This window comes from Oreochromis aureus, linkage group 5, assembly GCF_013358895.1.
Source record: "Oreochromis aureus strain Israel breed Guangdong linkage group 5, ZZ_aureus, whole genome shotgun sequence".
Classification (NCBI taxonomy): Eukaryota; Metazoa; Chordata; class Actinopteri; order Cichliformes; family Cichlidae; genus Oreochromis; species Oreochromis aureus.
Window position 1 is genome coordinate 32,066,979 of NC_052946.1, and position 21,254 is coordinate 32,088,232.

Consider the following 21,254-nt stretch of genomic DNA (forward strand, 5'->3'; position numbering starts at 1 on the left):
AGAGCGGCGTACACGTACAGTATAGAAAACTACAGCACGGACACGCCCACTGTTTTGATTTGAGAACGGACCAAACCAAAAGAAGTAGCGGCTTTTTTTAATGTCTTTTTCAAGTAGAAAATAATTTAGGTCAATAGTTTATGTTTATAGCTGCACTTTTCTATATGAACACAGCTACGCATACAGGAAGCAGGTGAAAGCAGTGAAACAGGAAGAACCTCTATTATTTTTTACCGCCCCTCCCCCCCGTAATGGGTAACAATGGTTTAGTCCAAGTTTGAAACATTGGTGTTTTGAACTGGAGGTTTTTAAACTCCGGAAAGAAACACTGTAACGTTTCTAACATACTACTCACCTCTAAAACCTATACTATATTCATTCAAATAACAGCAACAGGTAAGTTCGCCTTTAGAAAGTTGTCATATTTTCATTTCTGTGTAGTCTCACTTTTGATTTTAACAAATAATTTAATTTAATTTAATTTTTACACATTTTATTTTATGTAATTTTTTGTTAATACTTTAATGTACACATGTAATAGTACATTTTCTGTGTGTGGAGCATAGTTGTACCCAATTTGACCCTTGTACCCAATTTCATTAGTTTTCATTTTTTTTCTAATAAATAATGTTTAACCTAAATATTTAGGTTTATATCAATAAACATATTTATATCAATAGCTGCTATAGTGTGTGTGTGTGTGTGTGTGTACATATGTATGTGTGTATATATAAATATAGAAAAATGTGTGTGAATATAGATAAAGTTCAATATAGATATAGGACTATTGTACATTTATAGAAAAAGGTGAAAAACCTTTATAATTTCCTAGATGTAGTCACACTTTATGTTCTTTTTGATCACTACTCCCCAAACCAGGAGGCAAATCTTAACATCTGAAACTGTAGCTGTGCTCTTTCTCATTAAAATATTACTAAAACTGTTGCTTGATTGTTAATCAATTGACGAACAGTCTCAGCCATGAACATTTTGAGTGGAGGCGTTGTTAAAACCTGACAAAAGTGACCATTCTTACCACGTTAACGAGTGATTTAAATGTCTAGACTGCTTCTGAAATGCCAAATCAGAGAGAGGGGGCCACTGATGATTCCCCTGCTGACCTTCCCTGTCTGGAAAAACTTGACTCTCCAACAGGTACGTGGCAGTTATTACAGCAGTTATTGTTTTCAGGCACATTCAGAGGCCATTAGTAATTGAAATATTACCACCGTGGCAGTTTTAATTATCTGTGGGTGTGTGTGTCCTGTCTGTGGTGTCAGGGAGCCCACCCACTGCCTCATTATCCAGTCTAATGGAGCTGGAAAATTGTGTTTCCAACCTGAGTCTTGCACATGAGATAGTGGTGAACAGAGACTTCTGCTTCAAACCCCGAAATCCTTCTACAGACAGGCAAGAACACACTTAACCACATCTACAGTGACCTTGGTTATTCTTAGTTCCTATATTAATGAGTGTTTTTACCCTTGAGCTGTTCTTTTAAACTGCTTATCTGCAGCCTGGAGGGTAGAGTGACAGAAATCGTTCACCGGGCCTTTTGGGACAGTCTTCAGGAGCAGCTGAACAGCGATCCTCCAAACTACAGCCATGCTGTCCTTCTGCTGCAGGAAGTCAAAACTGTGAGTATCTGGCATTGGAAGGGTCAAAAGGAAAGCACAAACATGATCACCAACCTTACAAAAGGAGAAATTAGTGCTATCTGATCAATAAGGCATTACTTTAATTCACAATGCATTTGTTATGACGCTGTCAAAAATATTCAGGTTTAAAAAGAAATTTAGAGGTTTTTTTGTAACAGTTAAAAACTCATTTTTAAAGTGACATAAAAAAAAAAGTCAGAGAAATACACATCACAATGATATTACAACAGATTGGGTTTGGCAGTTGTGTGACAGTCCTTTGAGTTTATTTGAGTTTGTACATCACTTCGATGTGTAGAAATCCTGTTGTGGGCAGATGTCCCAGTCTTTTCACACAAGAAAGAAGTGGAACAGCTGCTTGTTTCAGAGTTTCAAAATTGATGAAGTGTTTGTGCCTTACACTGAATGAAAATATTGGTGGTTGAAAATATACAGTACGGGGAAAGTGATTATCCAGCTCATTTCTTTGATCATACTGAAAAAACAACATTGTATATTTTAAGATGAAACATTAGGTCACTGTAAAGTGTATTTGTAGCTTTTGGGAACCCAAACATATATACCTAGATGTTTATCTTTAATATAGTCACAATACTGCGCCTCCACCATTGACAAGGTTTGGCTGCTTTGAGAGTGTACATTCACTTAGAGAAGCTCTGTCTTTGCACAATCTTCTATTTCCTGTAAATTTAAATAAAAAAATGGAATAAGATCCCTTGAGCACATATGTAGATTTTCATATCTTCTCTTTTGATTCCCAAAAAAAAGAAGAAATGAAAAAAATAGAAAGAAACTGGCCATGTCATCTTTAATCAAACCCATATACTACTCTACTTTTGTCTTAAATGTGTGTTTGTATTTTATAGCTTGTTTAAGATTGTGTTTATGTGCCCGGGGATTGTAAACTTGGTAGTAGCTAAATCTTTATTAAATAGACTTAAAAAACAGTTCCAAGTGACTGTTTGCAGTGTATTATATTAAATGAACTAGATAAACTGAATATTTCCAAACATAGCATAAAATGTTAGTGAAAGCAGACATTTTTCTTCACATTAGATGCTTCAGTCCCTGCTCTTGCCCGCTCACGTCAGACTGAGGTCTCGGCTTGACGAGGTGCTGGATATGGATCTGATCAGGCAGGAGGTCGACCACGGGGCTCTGGACCTCCACCGACTGGCGGAATTTGTTATCAACACCATGGCATCTTTATGTGCTCCGGTGCGCGACCCAGAAGTCAGAGCACTGCGGGATCTCAAGGAACCTGTGGAGCTCCTGAGGTAAGAAGCAGGTTAACAACACCTTCACCGAATAAACTTGTGTCTGACATGGAATCAGTGGCAGGCTGTGGCCGTGTATTAAATCCAGCATGCAGCAAACTGTATTCCTGTAATGACATCGCTTGCAGACCACATTATTACCATGAAATGTAACGTAAAAGCGAATTAATATACATTCACTGATCAGTTTTCTGCTTAGTAATGCAGTGTCAATATAAGATAAATCCAATCATTTTTTTCAGTTGGTGTGAGTTTGGATGCTCCGTTCTGCAGGAATACCTCTCATAATGTCCAATTAGAACTAAAAATAATCCTCAGCTTGTGCAAATATTTAAAGGTGCTTGTAAATTCTTGTTTTAAAAATAGTATAAATCGCACCAGAATTAACCAAATCTATTTAAACAAAATGAAGATGCAAATCTATTAATTTATATCCAAAGCATCTATATATTGTGCTGTAGAGATATTAACTAAAATTGAACTTTGGCCAAGCTGTGCTATCATATAATGCCAGTTTGTGCCACATGATGATGCTGTGAGTAACCTTCATTTAACTGGGCAAGTCCTTTGCTCTAGCGATGACCTGCTATTTCTTGAGGAAATGCATGTAGAGCTAAAAAGAAGTCTCAAATGTTTAAAACATCTCCACACAGCCTTTAAAATTCTGCCCCCTAGTGGTTGAGGTTGCCTTATTTCCAAGAACGTCAAAAAAGATTTCACTCAAACATTGTTCCTCTCAGGGAGATCTTCCGTGTCTTGGGTCTCATGAAGACCGACATGGTTAACTTCACCATTCAAAGCCTGAGGCCTCATCTCATGCAGCAGGCCATACAGTACGAGCGGGCGAAATTCCAGCAGATCCTGGACAAGCAGCCAGGTGAGAAGGGATTTCATTTCCAGCACTCTTCAATCTTCAACTCCACTGGTGCAACGAGTGATAGATGATAAAGGTGACTTTGTAAGTGCTACATTTATGGTCGCTAGATATTTCAATTTTCAATTAAACCTCTTTTGACCCTCGTCTCTCCAAAGTACCATCCTGCCATTTTTCTGCTTCTCATATATTGGGTAAGGAGTGGGACAGCCAATCCCTGAACTGAGTTTTTGGCTCATGTACTGTGCTTCTGTAGCGCTGGCTAATCAGAGTAACTGGCAACGTGACAGTCACTGAAAAAGCCATGTTAGCATCCATCCATTTATTTTGTTTATCGCTCATCCAACTTAGGGTCATGAGGGGAGTTGAAGCCTATCCCAGCTGTCATATGGTCAGAGTCGGCCTTTACAAAAGGCTGACAAAGAGACAGAGAACCACACAGTTTCACATCCACACTTAGTTGTTTTGTTTTGGGTTGTTTTTTAATGTAATTGTTTCATGTAAAAAACTCCAGAGTAGACAGCATGCTTATGGAGTCACTAGACAAATAATCAGTAACAGCCATTTAGGATATTGACCCCAAGTGGTCAAAGTGGGAACTAGAATCGTGTAACTCCCCGTGGTTTGATTTTCAGGCTTAAAAAAATTTACCTGCAGTGGGAGATTTTGGCCAAACAATTTTTTCTCACTACTCTGGTGAGTAGTTTAAAGACTGAAAAGTCTAAATAGTAAGCAAGATCATGAGTTAAGCAAAAGATTTTTATCACCTGGGAGAGACACCTGGTGCAATTCCATGTGAAGCTATTGTTGAGATGGCTGGAGCTTATTCTAAGTGTCATTGAGTGACATGTCGAGGAAAAGGAGAAGACAAGACGGGTGCTTTTTAAGAGCAGCAAAAAAAAAAAAAGAGCAATGATAGCCAAGAAGTACAAAACCCAGAGAATCAGTTATGAACATTAGTTTATTTATAAGCTAGCTGTCCAACCTTATATTATGTGCATAGGTACATCACTCTTAACAAATGTTCTAGAGCAGGGGTGTCCAACTCCAGGCCTCAAGGGCCGGTGTCCTGCAGGTTTTAGATATTACCCTGGGTCAACACACCTGAATCAAATTATTAGTTCATTACCAGCCCTCTGGAGAACTTCAAGACATGTCGAGGAGGTAATTTAGCCATTTAAATCAGCTGTGTTGGTTCAAGGATACATCTAAGGCTACGTTCACACTGCAGGCGAAAGCGCATCAAATCCGATTTTTTTGACCCTATGCGACCCATATCCGATCATGCTATGACAGTGTGAACGGCGCAAATCCGATCTGGGTCACTTTCGTATGTGGTACTGAATCCGATACATATCCGATGTTTTAGAAAGCGACTGCTGTTTGAACGGTCATGTCGCATTAAATCCGTCTTTTACGTCACCGACACAAGACAGAAGCCAATTATCAGTGCCGGAGAAGCGCCCGAGAAGACATCGCGAACGCTTCCTGGCCATCTGGTGTATTTGTCAGTGAAACTGTTGGGAACACAACGTTGGAGAAATGTGATCATTTTATTTGTACTGTATAATCTGCAGATTCTGACAGAAATCTGCAACTATCCTTTGAAGCACCGCTCCTCTAAAACATCAATAAGGATAATTATTAGGTTATTTACATTATTATGTAAATAACAAAATAACTTAAAGCAAAAATTGGAAAACGTAAAGTCTGAAGTCTTTATATTAACGGCCATCTGTCAAACAATACTGTTTGCTCTGGGTCTAAACAGAGCGCGTGGTGTGTGAAGTCTTTTTTTGCGCATGCGGGCCGCTTTGAGCGTTCACACTAGAGCGTGTTTGCTGTCGCACTTTATTTGTAGTGTGAACACGCAGACAAAAAAATCGGATTTGATCAAAAAATTGGAATTGAGCATTAAGACCTGCAGTGTGAACGTAGCCTAAAACCTGCAGGACACTGGTCCTTGAGGCCTGGAGTTGGACACCCGTGTTCTAAAGTCATCACAGCAATCAGGTTTTCACCAGCCGTCTCTAACCAGAAACCACCTTTTACTGGGTCCAGCTCCTCCACCACATTCAACACCAGTTCCACAGACTTAACTCCAAGGCTATAGTCCCACGTCAATTGCAAATGTAACATAAAAGTTCAATATATGCTGATATATTACGCTTCATAAAAAGACAAAGTGGGATGGAGATGATTGACTTTTTAACAGAGCACCAGTCTTAAACTAAGGTAGGTGTGGGGAAAACCACAAAGGTAAATTCAACAAATTATTGTGCTTTAAAGGTGCATATTTAAATCTGTAAATAATAAGTGCAAACACATACAAGGTAAACACAGTCTTAGCAAAATAACTCGAGTATGAATTCACGGCTAAACCCTACATGAGTTTCTAGTTTCTATTAAATAGAGCATGTTTATTTTTTTAAATGATGGTCTCATTAGTTTAAAAATTGATGATAAAGCAGGGGATGCTCTAAGTTGCATGGAGTTATTGCTCAGTTTCTCAGTCGGTCTCCACCTCAATCGTCACAACATCTAAAATGGAGATGGTGAAAACGCTCAGCCAGATGCCTGACAAACCACAGTGACATAACCATGGCTACATCCATCTTTAATGAACAGTCTATGGCTGGCTCGCTCAGTAGCCACTAAAATCCATGATTCACTTAGTCGGTCTCATCTGTGTAGTTTCAGTTTTTTAGTATATTCTTAATCATTTTATAATTTGTCACTTCTCTTCAGATTCTTTGGACAATACCACCGCTTGGCTTCAGGCAGCAGCATCTGAGGTGGTGTCGGCGTGTGAGGCGCAGTCTGATTCTCCCGGTCCTGACAGCCACGGTCCTCTCAGCCCCACCGCTGTCCTCAACCGGGCCTACATACGTCTTCTCCACTGGGACCCACAGGACCAGAAATATCCTGAGGTCAGCTGCTGTCTGAAAAATTACATCACGCCCACGCCTTTCATCGGACCCGGTGATATTTTATTGATTATGAGGAAATGTTCAGTTTGCCTACCCATTCCTTCTCACTGATTAAAAGCATGTGAAAACACATTCAAGCACTCGTACAAGTGCGGCTCCATTTTTTAAGAATCTGAACTCAAAGACTTATTAGTCAGCATCATGTGTGTTTCAACAGAGTGCAGCTGAACTGATTTTAGACTTGGTGTTACCTAGCGCTGCATTAATTTAATTGATGAATCATGACAGTTTGCATTTATATACTGTATGACCCCTGGAAATTCATCAATTACCTGTGGCTTTCACAATCTTATTTAGGGTTATAGCCATTAGACTCTTTATTGAGGTATTGATTTCATATTTATGCTGAAAACATTGCCCCCTTGTGACCCCAATCTGTCTTCCACGCACAGACCATCCTGATGGATCGGGCCCGCCTGGATGCTCTTGGTCAGCGGCTCCAGATATTGGTCCTGGAGGCGTCGGTGCTGCTCTTGACTAACGCTCAGTGCGGCCGTGTCGTTTTCTCCCTGCAGGGGTTTGTAGGTAAACTCAGGCAGTCCATCACTGCCCTGCTGGAGGGCAGTCACACCAGGTAAGAGGAGGATGTCGTGATGCATGTACTGGCTGTCACAGGGAACAGGTATTGTATGAGAAAGAAACCAACGGAGGTGACATGAGGCAGCTAGCTTGTCAGAACAGATCCAGCTAACCTCATTCTTTCTGTTCAAGAGAGGGCGTGTCATGATTAGTGGATAAATGTGGAACAGCAGCTTGTAATGTTCGAGGTCTGCTTGCACTCTGGTCCGAGCTGCAATAAAATGCAGCACAGGCTGTTTCTGCCTTAATCGCCTTTGTTACAATGGGGCGGTATTTAAAGACCACTGCTGTTTTTTGACCCTTCGTAATATGTTCATGCGATCATTATTTAAATGCCAGAAGAGAAATCCTGAGCAAAATTAGAAGCCATTGCCATGGTTGAGCATTTCTGCCTTGGTGTGGTGTAACAATGAATATCTCAAACTTGGCCTGGATTCATAGTTGAGAAACTTCAAAAACTGAGCCAATCAACATGCGAGGCTAACTTGTTAGAGCTGTTTAGGGGTACGAGGTTTATATAACATTAGTGAGGAATTATCAGCTATAATCAAGCCTGAATGTTCAGATTATCTATGAACTCTATGATCTGGATCTATTTTACCTGACTGTCTTTTATGCATATACTGTTACCATGCTGTAGGCTAATACTAAACAGGACCAGAGTTTCAAAATAGAGCAGTCCTAGACCGCATATCTCCGCCATGGCTGAAGACGACCTCAAATCAATTTCATAGATTTTAAAAAATGTTTGAATTATTTCGTGATGTTTTCTTGAAAAAATACAAACGATGTTTGATATTTGGCAAGTTCTCCAATTTTGCCAGGCATTGTTTTGTTTTGTTGTTTTTTTTAACTGTTGGCTCTAAATGTTGTCAATAAGAGCAGGTATCCTTAATATGGTCACAGCGCAGCTTGTGAGCACAGAAGCCCCACCTACCTGCTGTTCAAACCGTCTGTTTGACAGCAACAGCCAGTCAGAAGAAAGTTGGCTTAAAAGGGAGCGTGGTCTTAGAGTTAGAGGAGCTAACACTGTTTGTTTGAGACTGTAGAAGTAGTAGAAGTGGAGAAGGAATATGTTGAACTGTGTAATATGTAAAGCTTCCCCAACTTTAAAATGATGGAGCCAAAAATGAGGATAATAGTTCCACTTTAACATTTCTAACACTGTAGAAGCTGTTCTGATAAATTTAGTTCCAGACAATCTGGCATTTGCTCTTCAAAATCTATTTCCAGGTCGAACATCTGTGGCTCAATTACTCCTACGTTAGTTTTATCATTGCATAGCAGAAAGTAGTCTTTTAGTGTTTTAACCGTCAGAGCAAAGCAGATATGCCTCAGCAGCAGAAGAGGTGGGAGGAGACAGAAGACGGCACTAATTTGCATTTTCATAAATACGCATCTACTAAAAAGAGGCAAGGGTGTAGAATTATATCGAAGCCATTTTAAGGAGTGCGCTCATGGAAAAAAATGTGTAATTGTGAAAAACAAAGATGAGTTTGTAGGAGTTTAATCGATGGGCAGAAGAGGAACTTTAATCAAATTCCTGCTCTTGGAGAACTCCTTTATTACTTCCATCAGTCCCTGTACATAGATGCGTAGGCCTGTGAGACAATATATGTCTGATGAAATTGCTGATGGTTGGTCTTATGCCGGTTTCTGGTGCTACAGGGAAGCTGACCTGAAGGGGGCCTTGTTGGGGATTGGGGAGATAGTATTGCAGCAGATGTCCGACGCTCTGGCTACTCAGGGAGGAGCAGCACTGCCGCAGGAGAGCCAGGATCTGCTGAAGGGACAAATATCTGAGCTGTGGAAACAGAACAACCCAGTCTGTGTGCTTATAGGTAAGACATGATGGGGGTAATGAAATAAATCCACATATTGGACTTACGTCAGTGTGTGTTACTATATAATGTCAGCTTTTTACATTTTGTAAGGTGTGAGTAGAAAAAAATAGCCATTTAAGGCTACTGGAAAACATTTTTAAAAGAAGTATATTTTAGGCAGCAAAGACTCATGTTTGGAGAATCACCATTTTCAATGGACAGATTAAACTAATCAGTTAATTTGATCTTTTTTATGTGTGTAAAATGTCACAAAAAGACCATGGTGATATCAGGATGTAGAAGCAGATCATGTTCCTCGAAAAATAAATCCTCAAAGTATTTATTATAAAAACTACAGAGTATTTGCATATGTTTTTTTCCTTCTTTTTAAAAAGCAATATAATCTTGTATTTTATATATTATAAGATTATAATATTTATAATACAGTTGAACATCTACTCCATATTTCTTTATATTTTGATTCCAAAGAGCCAGACTTTATTGCAGTGGTCTTGAGCAATGGTTCTCCATGCTTTCTGAAGGTCTTTTAAACGTGTCCTTTGACCTTTGGCTGCTTTTTCCACTCATTTTCAGTCCACTCCTTGTACCTGACCATTTTCATAGGAATGTTTTTTGTTTGTTAAACCACTTGAGCCTGACTCATGAATCATTCAAATTAGCACTTAAGGGACAAACCAGTGTTTGTTACACTGTTATTAGCAGCCTGTTCCCATGTCTTCAGTTGACTCTATAAACAACAAGATGATTCCAAAGAGCTATTAGCTGAAAACTTGGCATATGTTGGCATGATGTCCAGTGTGTACTCAAAGACATTGAGAAAGCATCAGGTTTTTGGTTAAGTTCTTACTTCATTAAAATTTAGGGTAACCTGGCTAAACAGAGTGGTTAAAAAAAGGCGGTCGTGGAAAAATATTTTCATTAAGATAGATAAGTACATGTTCCTGCACTTTAATGCTGCTGAGTTTAGATAATCTCTGTTTAAACTTGGATGTGTGCTGCTGCATAGCTGACTTTTCTCCCTCCTTCTCTCCATCAAACAGGAGAAAGGGTACAGGGTTTCCTCCAGGACATGCTGCGGGGCGGCCCTGCTAAAAGGAGTCCAGAGCTGCCTGCTCCCCTCGGGCTGCTGAGTGCTGAGCTAGTTGAGCTGGGGACGGCCTTCGGGCGAATCGTCCACTTCAACCAAACAGTCTTTGGTCCCTTCTATGCGCCCATCCTCAGGAAACTGCTGTTCCAGCCAGGAGGTGCCGAGGCTGGGGAGGACTCACGCTAAACTGAGGCTGACCCTTTCAGTTTGTAGCTACACTCTTGAGCAATTTAAAGAAAGAAAGGCACAGAACCAAAATCCTGTGTTGCCTTATACATATTTACTGCCTTTAGAAAAAAAAAAAAAAAAAACACGTGCAAGAAATTATGTAATTCTGACCCAGGTGAAAGCTATAATTATTATATTTAGCCATTTTAAGACGCTGAATGTGAATGATTTTAGAAATCAGTGCACCAAAGAACATATGCTAAGTCTGTAAATAATACTTAAGCTTTAATATGTAGCTCTTCATGTTGAAAAATGTTTATGAGTAACTTACCAAAGACAGCATGCACTTTTTCATTATTTTTATTATTATTATTTTTTCTTCTTGAATCAAAAATATACTTGTGTTTCTTTCAGTCGTTGACATTGGAGGGGGTGTGTACTACTAAACAAATACCAAAGTGATATATTTTTTCCACCAGCCATTCAAAGACATGAAAACACGTGTGCTTGAAAGAAATCATCGTTCAACTTGTTACATTTTAAGCAATATTTCAGAAAAACTGTTACAGGATACACGTACAATGGGATAAGTTAAATCCTAAAGGGGTCTTATTTTTAAATCTGTATTTTTTTTTCTTTTTTAAAAATACTAATACGGTTTTTAGTATTTTTTTCCCCCATTACATGTTATTGTAGTGAAGCTTACAAGAGTCCTGTTTTAAATGTATGTACACGCTAACTTTTCAAATGTTTGGAGTGACTGTGCTATAGCTGACTGCCAACAAGGAAAGGAAATGTTCAGAAACCTATTTGTGCCTTTTTATTTGCTTCTGGCACTATTTTTGTAACCCATTAACAAACTGTATAAAAAAGATGGACATAGCCATGGGGTCTATAAAGTAAAGCCAGTGCATAAACGCCTTAAACCTAGATTCTTTATAATGGCCAGCAGGGGCCAATTCTGGAAGCAGCCAAAAACTGTGTACAAGTGAGAAAAACTGCAGTTCCTTCAGTGACCACTTGTGTCTCCATTGACTCTCATGTTTAATCCACAAGCTTGGTACAAAAACAGATTTGGTCACAACTATACAGGTTTTTTTTTCCGCACATACAGTAAATAATAATTATAAATGCAGAAGCAGACAGTTGGTGATTTCATTGGTCGCTACCTTACTGATGCACCCAAATGTGATGATACGATACCTGGTAACTTGTATTTCTTTCTTAGGAAAAGACTTATTATAGTTTCAAACATACTTTTCATAAATAAAATGTTATCCATCTAATTTATTCACATTAGTCTTATTTTAGTTCTGTGAGTGACCACTGCATACTGACGTCCTTTACAGCGACACTTCTCAAAGCGCCTCCAGATGACTACTGCTGTGATTTGGCGCTATATAAATAAAATTGAATTCTTTACCTACCTTTACCTTCTTTACCTGCTGTCACTGTGAGCACACCTCATATGCATGGGGTAAAGCCAATAACAGAAACATGAGGTGAAATAATACCACATGGAGTTGACAACATGTTACTGTATGTTACTGCAGTAATGCAATAAAAGCTTTTTAACAAGTGTTACACTGAGCATAACAAGAGTGAGGACCAGCGAGAGTGGGCAAACAAGAGAGAGAAGCTGATAGGGAAAGCATCCGAGTCTGAGTTTTTCAGCAAATAAGTTAACTTATAAGTCATAAATAAACGATTTCTTTGCTTTTAGCTTCCTCCATGTTAGCTTCCATGCTTTTGACTCGTGAAACACAGAATTACGTCAGTAAAATATAGATTTAAATTGAACAGAATGACTCATTGGTAGCAGATCCAAATATCAGATCAATCCACACCTATCTACATCCATCTTTTATATTCAGCCAATCAATTTCAGTAAAGATAAAGTTTATATTAACTTTTGCCAGTGTTGCTTTATTGTTTTCTAATAGTTCATGCTACAGTCACACTAGGTAAAACAGTGGTAGGAGACCACAGCACGACCAAAATTATTGCATCACTCACCAATCACGTTGGAATCTCACTGCCTTTAAAATGGTTACTTTAAAGACAGGGAGCACGTCTGCAGTCAGGTATCTTCAAAATGACTTTGGTGCTTCAAGAAAGCACTACAGCAGCACAGCCAGTCTGCTATCAGTTTGCGGCTGAATGGAGTCAAGTTGGCAGTTACATTGCGTTTGTGAAAATACAACGATTAAATGTGATAAATGAGTGAAAATCTCAAATGCTTCAGGAATTCTCATTGAACAGAAACTGACAGTAACTCATATTCAGTGGGGCCCAGCAAGTTTCTCATAGATTTGAAATTCCTCCTCAAATACTCACATAGTTGCTGCAGGAGAGCAGGCAGGTTGTACTCATCGGAGTAGACTAACTCAGATTGTTTGCCGGTCTGTCTGCATTTATAAATTAAATGGCAATTATTTGACTTTCTGGGGATTATCGGTGACCAATGCAGTCGTCTTGCAGTCCAGTGTGCTTGTCCAGAGGTTTAGGGTGCTGCTCGCTCAACCTCTGGTTAACCACTTGGTCACCACAACTATAGTCAGTCAGTCTCGAGTTGTAAAAAATAAATAAATGAATGGATTCAAACACAAGGCAATGGGCAATTTTTTCCTGCTTTTACTCTAGTGTGACTGAGCTGGTTTGAGAGCTATGCAGGATGACCCAACGTGCATTTTAAAGAGTCAGCTTTTCATTTTCTATTTAAATTAAATTTATACCCATAGCTGGAATTTAGCTAAAATAAAACATTTCTAAAACAATGCCAGTTTTGAAGAATTGTATTCATACGGTTAGCAAAAACATGCAAAAAAAGGACAGGTAATTCTCATTTAACTTTGACTTTGCTACACGTCCCAACAGAACTGATAAACATATACCTGACAGAAAACTGTTTCTTCATGTTGTGCAAATGCTACGTTTACTGTGTTGAATACTGATGTGTGTGTGTTTTCACCAGGCACCTGGATGCTTGGCTCTGACTTGAATGCAGTTGGAGACATGAGAGACACAGAGACTGGGGGCTAATCGTTTGTTTAGAATAAAAAGTTGCACCACCCACTAATCTCTTTGGCAGGAGAAAGAGTGAAAGTATAATTGTACATTAATTACCACGTTTGTTGTATTTGTCACTTTAAATTTTAAACAGCTGGTGTAATGTTTCTGCTTTTAACTACTCAGCCATATAAAAGAAATCAATGCTGACAACAGACGTGAGAGGGATTCTTTAGTCTTTGTATTATTTAATGTCATTAATATAATATTGCTTTGAAATTTGAAACAGTATCACATTTTCATTGACAAACCATACTCTGTCCAGAAACATGGGCAAAGCATTGTATGCTGGTACAGTTTTTTTTTCTTTTCCTCTACATTTTGTTACCCTTTAATAATAATTCCCACATTTTCAATAGACCTGAATCAATAGAAATGCTCATTAATGGTCTATATCATTAATGGTCTACAGTGCTCTAAACATTACAGTACCTACATAACAAGATCAGAAAGTCACACGGAGGCCAGGAAATAGACTTGACCTTTCTGAGTGACCTTTCTCAAGACAGGAGTGATACACAGGTCCTGTTTAGCCAGTGATGTGGGACTACCGGGTTACCTTTTAGTCTGTGTTGGGATTCATCTCAGGGGCAGTGGAGGAGCAGGGGATATACGGAGTGAGATCTAAATGTCAGAGTAAGCGCTGGTTTGGCCCTGCACATTGCGTAAGGCTTACCTCTCAGTTTCTCTCTACCTCTTTCACACTGCTCTGCCCGCTATAACTCAACACACACAAACACACTCGCATCGGCTGCTCCCCTTCAACTCACAGCTTGGTATCCGGAAACTTGAACGCTGGGGCGAGCTACACAAGGAAAACACCAATGTTAAAAAGAGCGGTTACATGCACAGCGATATCATGCCACCAAAACTTGCTTTAAATAGCTTGCTGCTCATTTAAGTGTAATGCTTTCATATTGTGCATCCATAATAGAGCAGGTTGTTTCGGTGACACACAGAATGGAAGAACATACATGACAAAATGTTGGACGATGATGGCAAAACGGAGGGATGAGGGTGAAGCGCTGAGTTGGCGTGTGACGGGGAGAGGGAACGTAAAAAGCGAATGGCAGATGAGTGAGAGGAGACGAGACACTGCTACGGTACATACAGAGAGACTGCTCAGGCCAAGTGCATCAAAGGGTACGAAAACACAAACACACTGCCAACATGCAATCGTCAGTGGAAGCTAACAGTTAACAGTCAGAAACAGAGTGGCAATGACACAGCCACGGTACCGCACGCAGGCCGGTTACACCGTAATAAAAAATAAATAAAATCAGTCAGCCTCCACGAGCTCAATCCTTCACTTCTCCCGCAGCACACAAAAAACAAGGACAGTGGCCAGTGATGTAACAGTCCAAACTCCCATGAGGACAGACAGAAACAAGGCATACAGCACGCACAGCAGGTAGTGCACACAGGGGAGAACCCACAGATATGTGTCGACTTCACGACGACCTTTTTTTTCAGTCACAGTGCAGGAGGAAAATCTTTTAAGAAAAAAAATAAATGGTACCACGCTCTCAGCATTACAAATCCACTCGCATTAACACGACACCAGAGCAACATTTAGATTTGGCTCTTTTAATGTAGTGGAATAAAATCTTTTCACCCCCTCAAAGTAACACACTTTGCATGTACTGTACCTAATTCTAAACTGGAGTGAAACAGCATGGATACCTACTCAAGTAATCATGATAATAAGATGCTATGACGGGAAATGTGCATCAGATTGTGCTAGAGGCTCATTTATAGACCCAATATTCTTTTTTTAAACTTTGTTTACGTTTTGTTTTTTTTGCCTCTGGTAGTAATGTTGGGATTCTTCACAATCCCTTCTTAATCATTCCCCCCAACCCGCATTTCAGTTATGCCCCGTCTATCAAAAAGTATCACAAAAATCCACTAATGTCCCATTTGCACCATAAGAAAAAAAGAAAACAAGGTCTTAAAAGGGATAGTGCCATGTTTTTAAACACAGTGTTTCTTTTCATTTTTTTTTTCTTTGTTTAAACTGACAATAAGAAGAAGCTGTGATTTTCAGGCTCTCAGTGCTACCACGACTGCTGAGAGGCACTGGGCAGTACAAGGCCAGAGCAAAGACTCATCCTGACAAAAACTGTACCATCTCTGCATCAACGTCATCCCAGCTAGTCACAGTCAATTTAAATACAGCAGGAAATAAGAAGTGTTGCCTTTTTTTGTTTTTGTTTTTTTGCCTTTAAAGTCTTTTAGAAGCAGGGTGGAGGCGTGCAGTTGTTGGGTGGTGGTGTTCGGGCAGGTCAGGGGATTTTAGTTGATTATAGATAACCATAATGAAGTAAGGCTGTTGTCCTTGATATTGTCCTTCTGGGTGTGTATGTGTGTATTTGTGTGAGTTTACGAGGTCTCAGTTTTTGGTCCGTTTTGAGTCCAGACATCAGTGATTAGATTCGTGACCGATTCCTTGTGGTCTTTCTATGAGTATTGTACAAATGCGTAGAAAAAAACCCAACAACAACAAAAAGAAAACACAAGTTGTTTGCTGCATGTTGCTGTTTTGTCTTTCATTGATTAATTGTCCATCTTGCATCCCATGCTATCAAAGCAGCCTCCTCATAGTGCTTCACAGTGGTAGATGCCTGGTAAGACAGGACAGGCTACAGATGGAGAAAGAAAAAAAATTATAACTGTCGAGAGGCAAAACAACCAAACAATTGTGTAAATGAAAAATACATGTTAATAAAAAAAAACCTAAAAAACTAAATATAAGATTAAGCTACTGACTTTAAATCTACCAAAAAGACACAATAAAGAAAAAGTTATCATTTTGGAGAATATGCTTGCTGGGAATTATGCAAGAGGACACAACTGTACACTTAGTATGGAGCTGACTGGATTTACAGGTAGCAGACCACCTGCTTAATTAAGCTCAGCTGCCATAAGAACAGATACTGAACTGAAAATGTAACTTTCTTTTGAGTAGTTTTTGCTTTATTGGGGTTATTTTGTTTGGTTAAGTTATATTTTTATTGTACGAATGTATTTAAGCCATTCTGTTTTTGGTTGTGTTTTTTGTTTTGGTTGCTATAACACAGACATTTCCCAACTTTTGGGATAAACTAAGTAGAAATGGTTTAATCTGTTTGGCATACAATCTTATAACTAGCTAACCTGGCTTTAGAAAATGAAACACATTCAGCACCACTAAAGCTCCCTAACGATGTGGCTTGTTTAACCCAGCGGTTCTTAAAGTGTGGATGGCATACCCTGGTGGGACTTTCAGAGCCATCGCAGGTCAGGTGCAAATGACTACAGAAGGAATAGGGAGGGAAAGTAAATTGAACAACTGTATACGGAAAATAAACAAGTTTATCTCCCGATGCTGCTGTAGTGACCTTTCAACATTTAACTTGGTTAAGGACTGGTGAGGTGTTAATTCAAATTTGGGGTGCGGACTGAGGTTGTTATAGTTAACTTAAACTGAATGGAAAAACAAAAGCTAGGTTAGAAAAAAAACACATCTCGGTTAGGCCTCAGTCGCACAAGCCTAGAGACTGGTCCCCCTGGCAACCACAGGTCGTTAGTGGAAAATATTTAATCCCCGACTAGTTACGGAGATTTCTGGCTGCTGCTGGGTGAACTTGGTTGCTAAAATGGAGCTGCATCAAAAACTTGCTTGTGATTGCTTTGGTTGTCAAGACTGCAAGTTCACCTGTACTTTACATCAAGGAGGGTGACTTGTCTATAAACACTTGCCACAGCTACTTCCTGAGTGGTAATGAAACCTTAGAAAGTGCACTGCAGACTAAAACTGGAGACTGTTCACCTTCAAAGTAAAAACTGCTCTTTTCCTGCAAGCAACACATTTCAACAGCAACTTTTACTTTGAAAGTGAATGGTCACTCTGTGCATAATTAGCAAGTGTTTGCAGATGAGTTGGCGTCTTCCATGTGAACAACAGGCACCAGTGACAATCTGCTGGAAACCAAAACAGTCGCAAGGAAACTTGCATGATGGGCTTTAGCAACCAATTTCACAGTGACCCCAACAACCTCAGCAACCATTACACTTTTTTTTTCCCACGTTGCCAGGGTGGGAGTGGAGGGGTCGCCTGTGTCTAGGCCGGTGTGAAAACTAAAAGGTGCAGTATACTTATAATTTAACTCTATAATCTAAATCTAATAATATTAGAACATTTCTTCAGCTATTTATTAAATAGCTGAAATTTGTCAATAATCAGTGGGAGAATGCTTTGGTGCATGTGCTTATTGAGACTGGTATATGTAGTCTGTGTGATTTCTGTTTCAGCTTCATATTAACTATACACCTGTGAGACTTTTGTCAATATCCTCACGTAATTCTCTGCTAGACATATTTCCCAAAACTTCAAACTGTTCGTCTAACAGTTTAAAACACTGACTCCTTACAGAAAACCATTTTTTAAAATAATATAAACTCAACATTTCTGGAAATACTTCAACTTGCCTTTAGCCAGTGTGAAGTCTAGACAGAGCAATAGAAAAAATGAGCATGCTTGTTTTGCCTGTGGAGAATCAATTAAAAAAAAAATGGCTTGAAAGAGGAAGAATAATAAAGATGCAACCTCTGGGAGCTATCGGGGATTTGGAGGCAGATGCAAGTTGTCAGGAAGAGGAGGATGAGGAGGAAGAGGCAGTTTGGTTGAGAGAGCGGGGCCACTGTAAAATGAGATCAGTCCGGGATCATCCGTTCCAGAGCTCCGCCATTGGCTGTAGCAGCAACAGGCGACGGACGCTGCCAGGGGGTGTTGGGGAGGCACGGGGGAGTCGCAGGAGTGTTTGTCATGGCAGGTAGGAGGTTGGTTTGGGTCGCTGGGCAGGGCAAAGGAGGGTGCAGGAGTAGGCAGCCCTGAGGGATGCTATACCATCACAGTGAGAAGGCACGGGGCTCACATGTATATATGTGTGAGTGTGAGAGATAAATAGAGAACCGGATGCAGGGGCAGAGGAAAATACAGGGGGGTGCAGAGGGGCGGCTGTGGGAGTCCGGCCTCAGAATATGGTGGTCTCGTACTTGGTGCTGACAGGGCGCCTGTTGGCGTCCCGCTGGTCCAAGAGCCAGGTGGTGCTGCCCAGGGACTGCATGTCTGGGTCCATCTCCAGGGGGTCGATCTGCCGGGGGAGGGAGGGAGGAGGGACGAGAGGAGGGCGTGAGACGTGCGGCAGTGGAGGCCATTGCGCCACACTGACAAGTCCTCAGCTCACACACGTGCATGTGGATTAGAGGCACAGTCCAGTGATCATGTTATAATCACAGACACTCAGGGCTCAATCCACAACATGGATGATGTCTGACAGAAAAGACCCTCAGCCTGTATAAGCAGCGGCAGTAAAACCAACGATATGACCCTCTGGGAGTTAAAACATATGCTGATTAGTAGTTCAAAAGCACCATGCTCTACACCATTGGCTACTGTCATAGCACAAACGGCAAAGACACATCATTCTACATGCATTACGCTGATTAATTTACTTAGAAATACATTTGACTTTTAATTAGCTTGAAAAAAATCTCAATGTAGGCGTTTGGCAATCTGAAATTTCCTGCTTACGAAAGACACCTTCAGTTGAAAATATCTTAAAAAGACACAAGAAATGAGAAACAGTTTAAAACCATCGAGCAGAAACAACTTCAGCCATCATGTTGTTGACGCAATGGGCTAAACCCACACTGGCACAATTTAGCCAACAGTCTTCATATAAAGACGGTAAATCGTATCAAGGAGTCCCTCGTCCCCGAATGGGTTTAACCACAGAGCTAATTGCATTTTAACACTAAAATGTAAGATGAAGATGAGAGATGGGAAAATAAAAGGATGAGGTTCATGGTTGAAATACTAAGAACCACACAACGTGGAGGCGAGGTGCACCGAAGCACTCAGATGCAAGAAAAATAAAGAGGAGAGGGAACTGTGTGTAAGAAGATGCATGATTAAGGATTGAATAGAGGAAAGGAAAGAGAAGGACCTGGACTCCAGGGCTAACAGAGTGCAACGGGAGGAAGGAAGGACGGTGGGTAGTACACGTGTGACAGTGACAGCAGCGGCATTCGAGCAGAGGGGCACCCTGGGAAGCAGGAGGACCAAGAAGACAAGAACAAAGACATGTTAAAAAAAGAAGAGCGGAGAGGGACAGAGCATTTAAATGCACTAAACGGACAGTGTAGAAATCCAGAAGCAGCAGAACGAGCAGTTCATTATCTGTCCTTAAAGCTCAAGAGGGCAAATTTCTCAGCATCTTTGAGTTTTCTTGTCATTGACTGTTTACTTAACCCTGTCCATGAATAGTGACGGTCCAATTATAGCTTAGCAGCTCCAGCTAGGCATGGCAGTATTTATTTATACTTGTGTCATTTTTGGCCCTCCATATGGCAGGTCTGTGAAGCGCTGGATTTCTCCACTTGCTCAAGTGGCGTGCATGTGGCTATAGTAAAGATGGAGCAAAGTGTGAGGAATTAATTTACGAGTGTTTATACTGTTTAAAGAAATCAGCAGCATGCCCAGATGACTAGCTTGGTAACTACAGTAACTCTGCATGCATGTGATTTGAGAAATTAACAGTCCAGGGTAACAGTATTTCTATAAATTGTTCAAATTCACATATCAATATTTGTCAGTGATCCCAGTGAAGCAATTATATACTGGAAACAGCTATGAAGGTTGCATCAATGTTGTTTCTATATTCCCAAAGCAAACAAACACAACAAAGATTACAAACTTAGCCCCAAAGCCAAGAAACTCAAGTACATACATCATTATTAAGAAATCCACTTTGCAGTGTTTCTTTACTGAGTGCATCCTGGGGTCTGTCAAAGGCTAACATTACTGGCTAGGCCCTGTTCTTTATTGAATGGGCACATTTACACTCCAGCTAAAGTTACTCAGGTAAGCTACATTTGATCATCACGCTCATTAACAGTGGAAGCTTTTTAAAGCATTTTTAGAAATATTTTATCCACAGCACAGATAAACCACTAGGGTTAACTAGCTTTAGACATGACAAAAACTATTCGTGCATAGATGATGAGCTGGCGAGGTTTGTGAAATTTAGCCAGGGGTGTGCGGCTTTTGAATCTGTCTTAGAACACTGGTTTAACAGTTGTTTTCACTTATATTTACCATTTTCTGCTTTATTTCAAAGGTCTGACACTAAATGGGCACACACTCAAATATTTTGGTTTCCTAATACGTCATGTCATTGACTATAGTTTAACCCATTAACAGTAATGTATACATGTCATCTAATGACATATGTTTTAGTCACTGCATTATTTCTAGGGTGGGGCTTTTCCTAGCGTGAGAAATACACCGACCAATCGCAATTGGATTTCTTTAAGGGAAACAGCCATTAACGTATCTGGCCAATGGGCGTACACTGGACTTTTTTTTTTTCATTTTGAGATGCATACTTAAGATTCCTTTACAATATTTTTGTTTTAAAACAAGAGGGAAAAACCTGACAGTAACAGTTGATAAATATTTTTAGTTTTAGGAAATATTGTCTTCATGTAAACTACAGAGGACAGGGCTTAGCAGACAGTGAATCTCTTCTTAGGTAAAATACATGAAAAACCTTCATGATTGTCACAGTTTTTGTTTCACTTCACTTGGTAGCAGCGAAGTGTATTAAAACAAATCGCAGCTGACAGAAATCAGCCCCCCCCCCCCCCTCTGTTCTCATCTAAA

The 21,254-nt window shown here is 40.0% G+C and overlaps 2 protein-coding genes across 2 annotated transcripts in view; one reads left to right on the forward strand and one right to left on the reverse strand.

The window, feature by feature from the left end:
- The first annotated feature begins 285 nt into the window (after positions 1-285).
- LOC116320287 (T-complex protein 11-like protein 1) lies at positions 286-13,696 on the forward strand. The gene is made up of 10 exons (XM_031739852.2): positions 286-396; positions 1,065-1,155; positions 1,281-1,410; positions 1,517-1,637; positions 2,715-2,935; positions 3,676-3,812; positions 6,558-6,739; positions 7,192-7,373; positions 9,047-9,219; positions 10,263-13,696. Exons 2-10 carry the CDS (start codon positions 1,077-1,079, stop codon positions 10,493-10,495), a joined length of 1,458 nt encoding a protein of 485 aa, XP_031595712.1. The 5' UTR covers positions 286-396; positions 1,065-1,076; the 3' UTR covers positions 10,496-13,696.
- A 2,382-nt stretch (positions 13,697-16,078) lies between these two features.
- Positions 16,079-21,254, reverse strand: part of anks1ab (ankyrin repeat and sterile alpha motif domain containing 1Ab) — a 49,175-nt gene continuing 43,999 nt past the window's right edge. Inside the window, exon 14 of the mRNA XM_031739851.2 lies at positions 16,079-18,681. Within this exon, the coding sequence (XP_031595711.2) occupies positions 18,562-18,681 (120 nt within the window). The 3' untranslated portion in view covers positions 16,079-18,561. The remainder of the gene's footprint in view (positions 18,682-21,254) is intronic.

Coding starts and splice junctions, on each gene's coding strand:
- LOC116320287 (XM_031739852.2), top strand. CDS start 1,077: ATGCCAAATCAGAGAGAGGGGGCCACTGATGATTCCCCTGCTGACCTT. Junction 1,411..1,516: donor CGAAATCCTTCTACAGACAG/GCAAGAACACAC, acceptor GCTTATCTGCAG/CCTGGAGGGTAGAGTGACAG. Junction 6,740..7,191: donor AGGACCAGAAATATCCTGAG/GTCAGCTGCTGT, acceptor TTCCACGCACAG/ACCATCCTGATGGATCGGGC.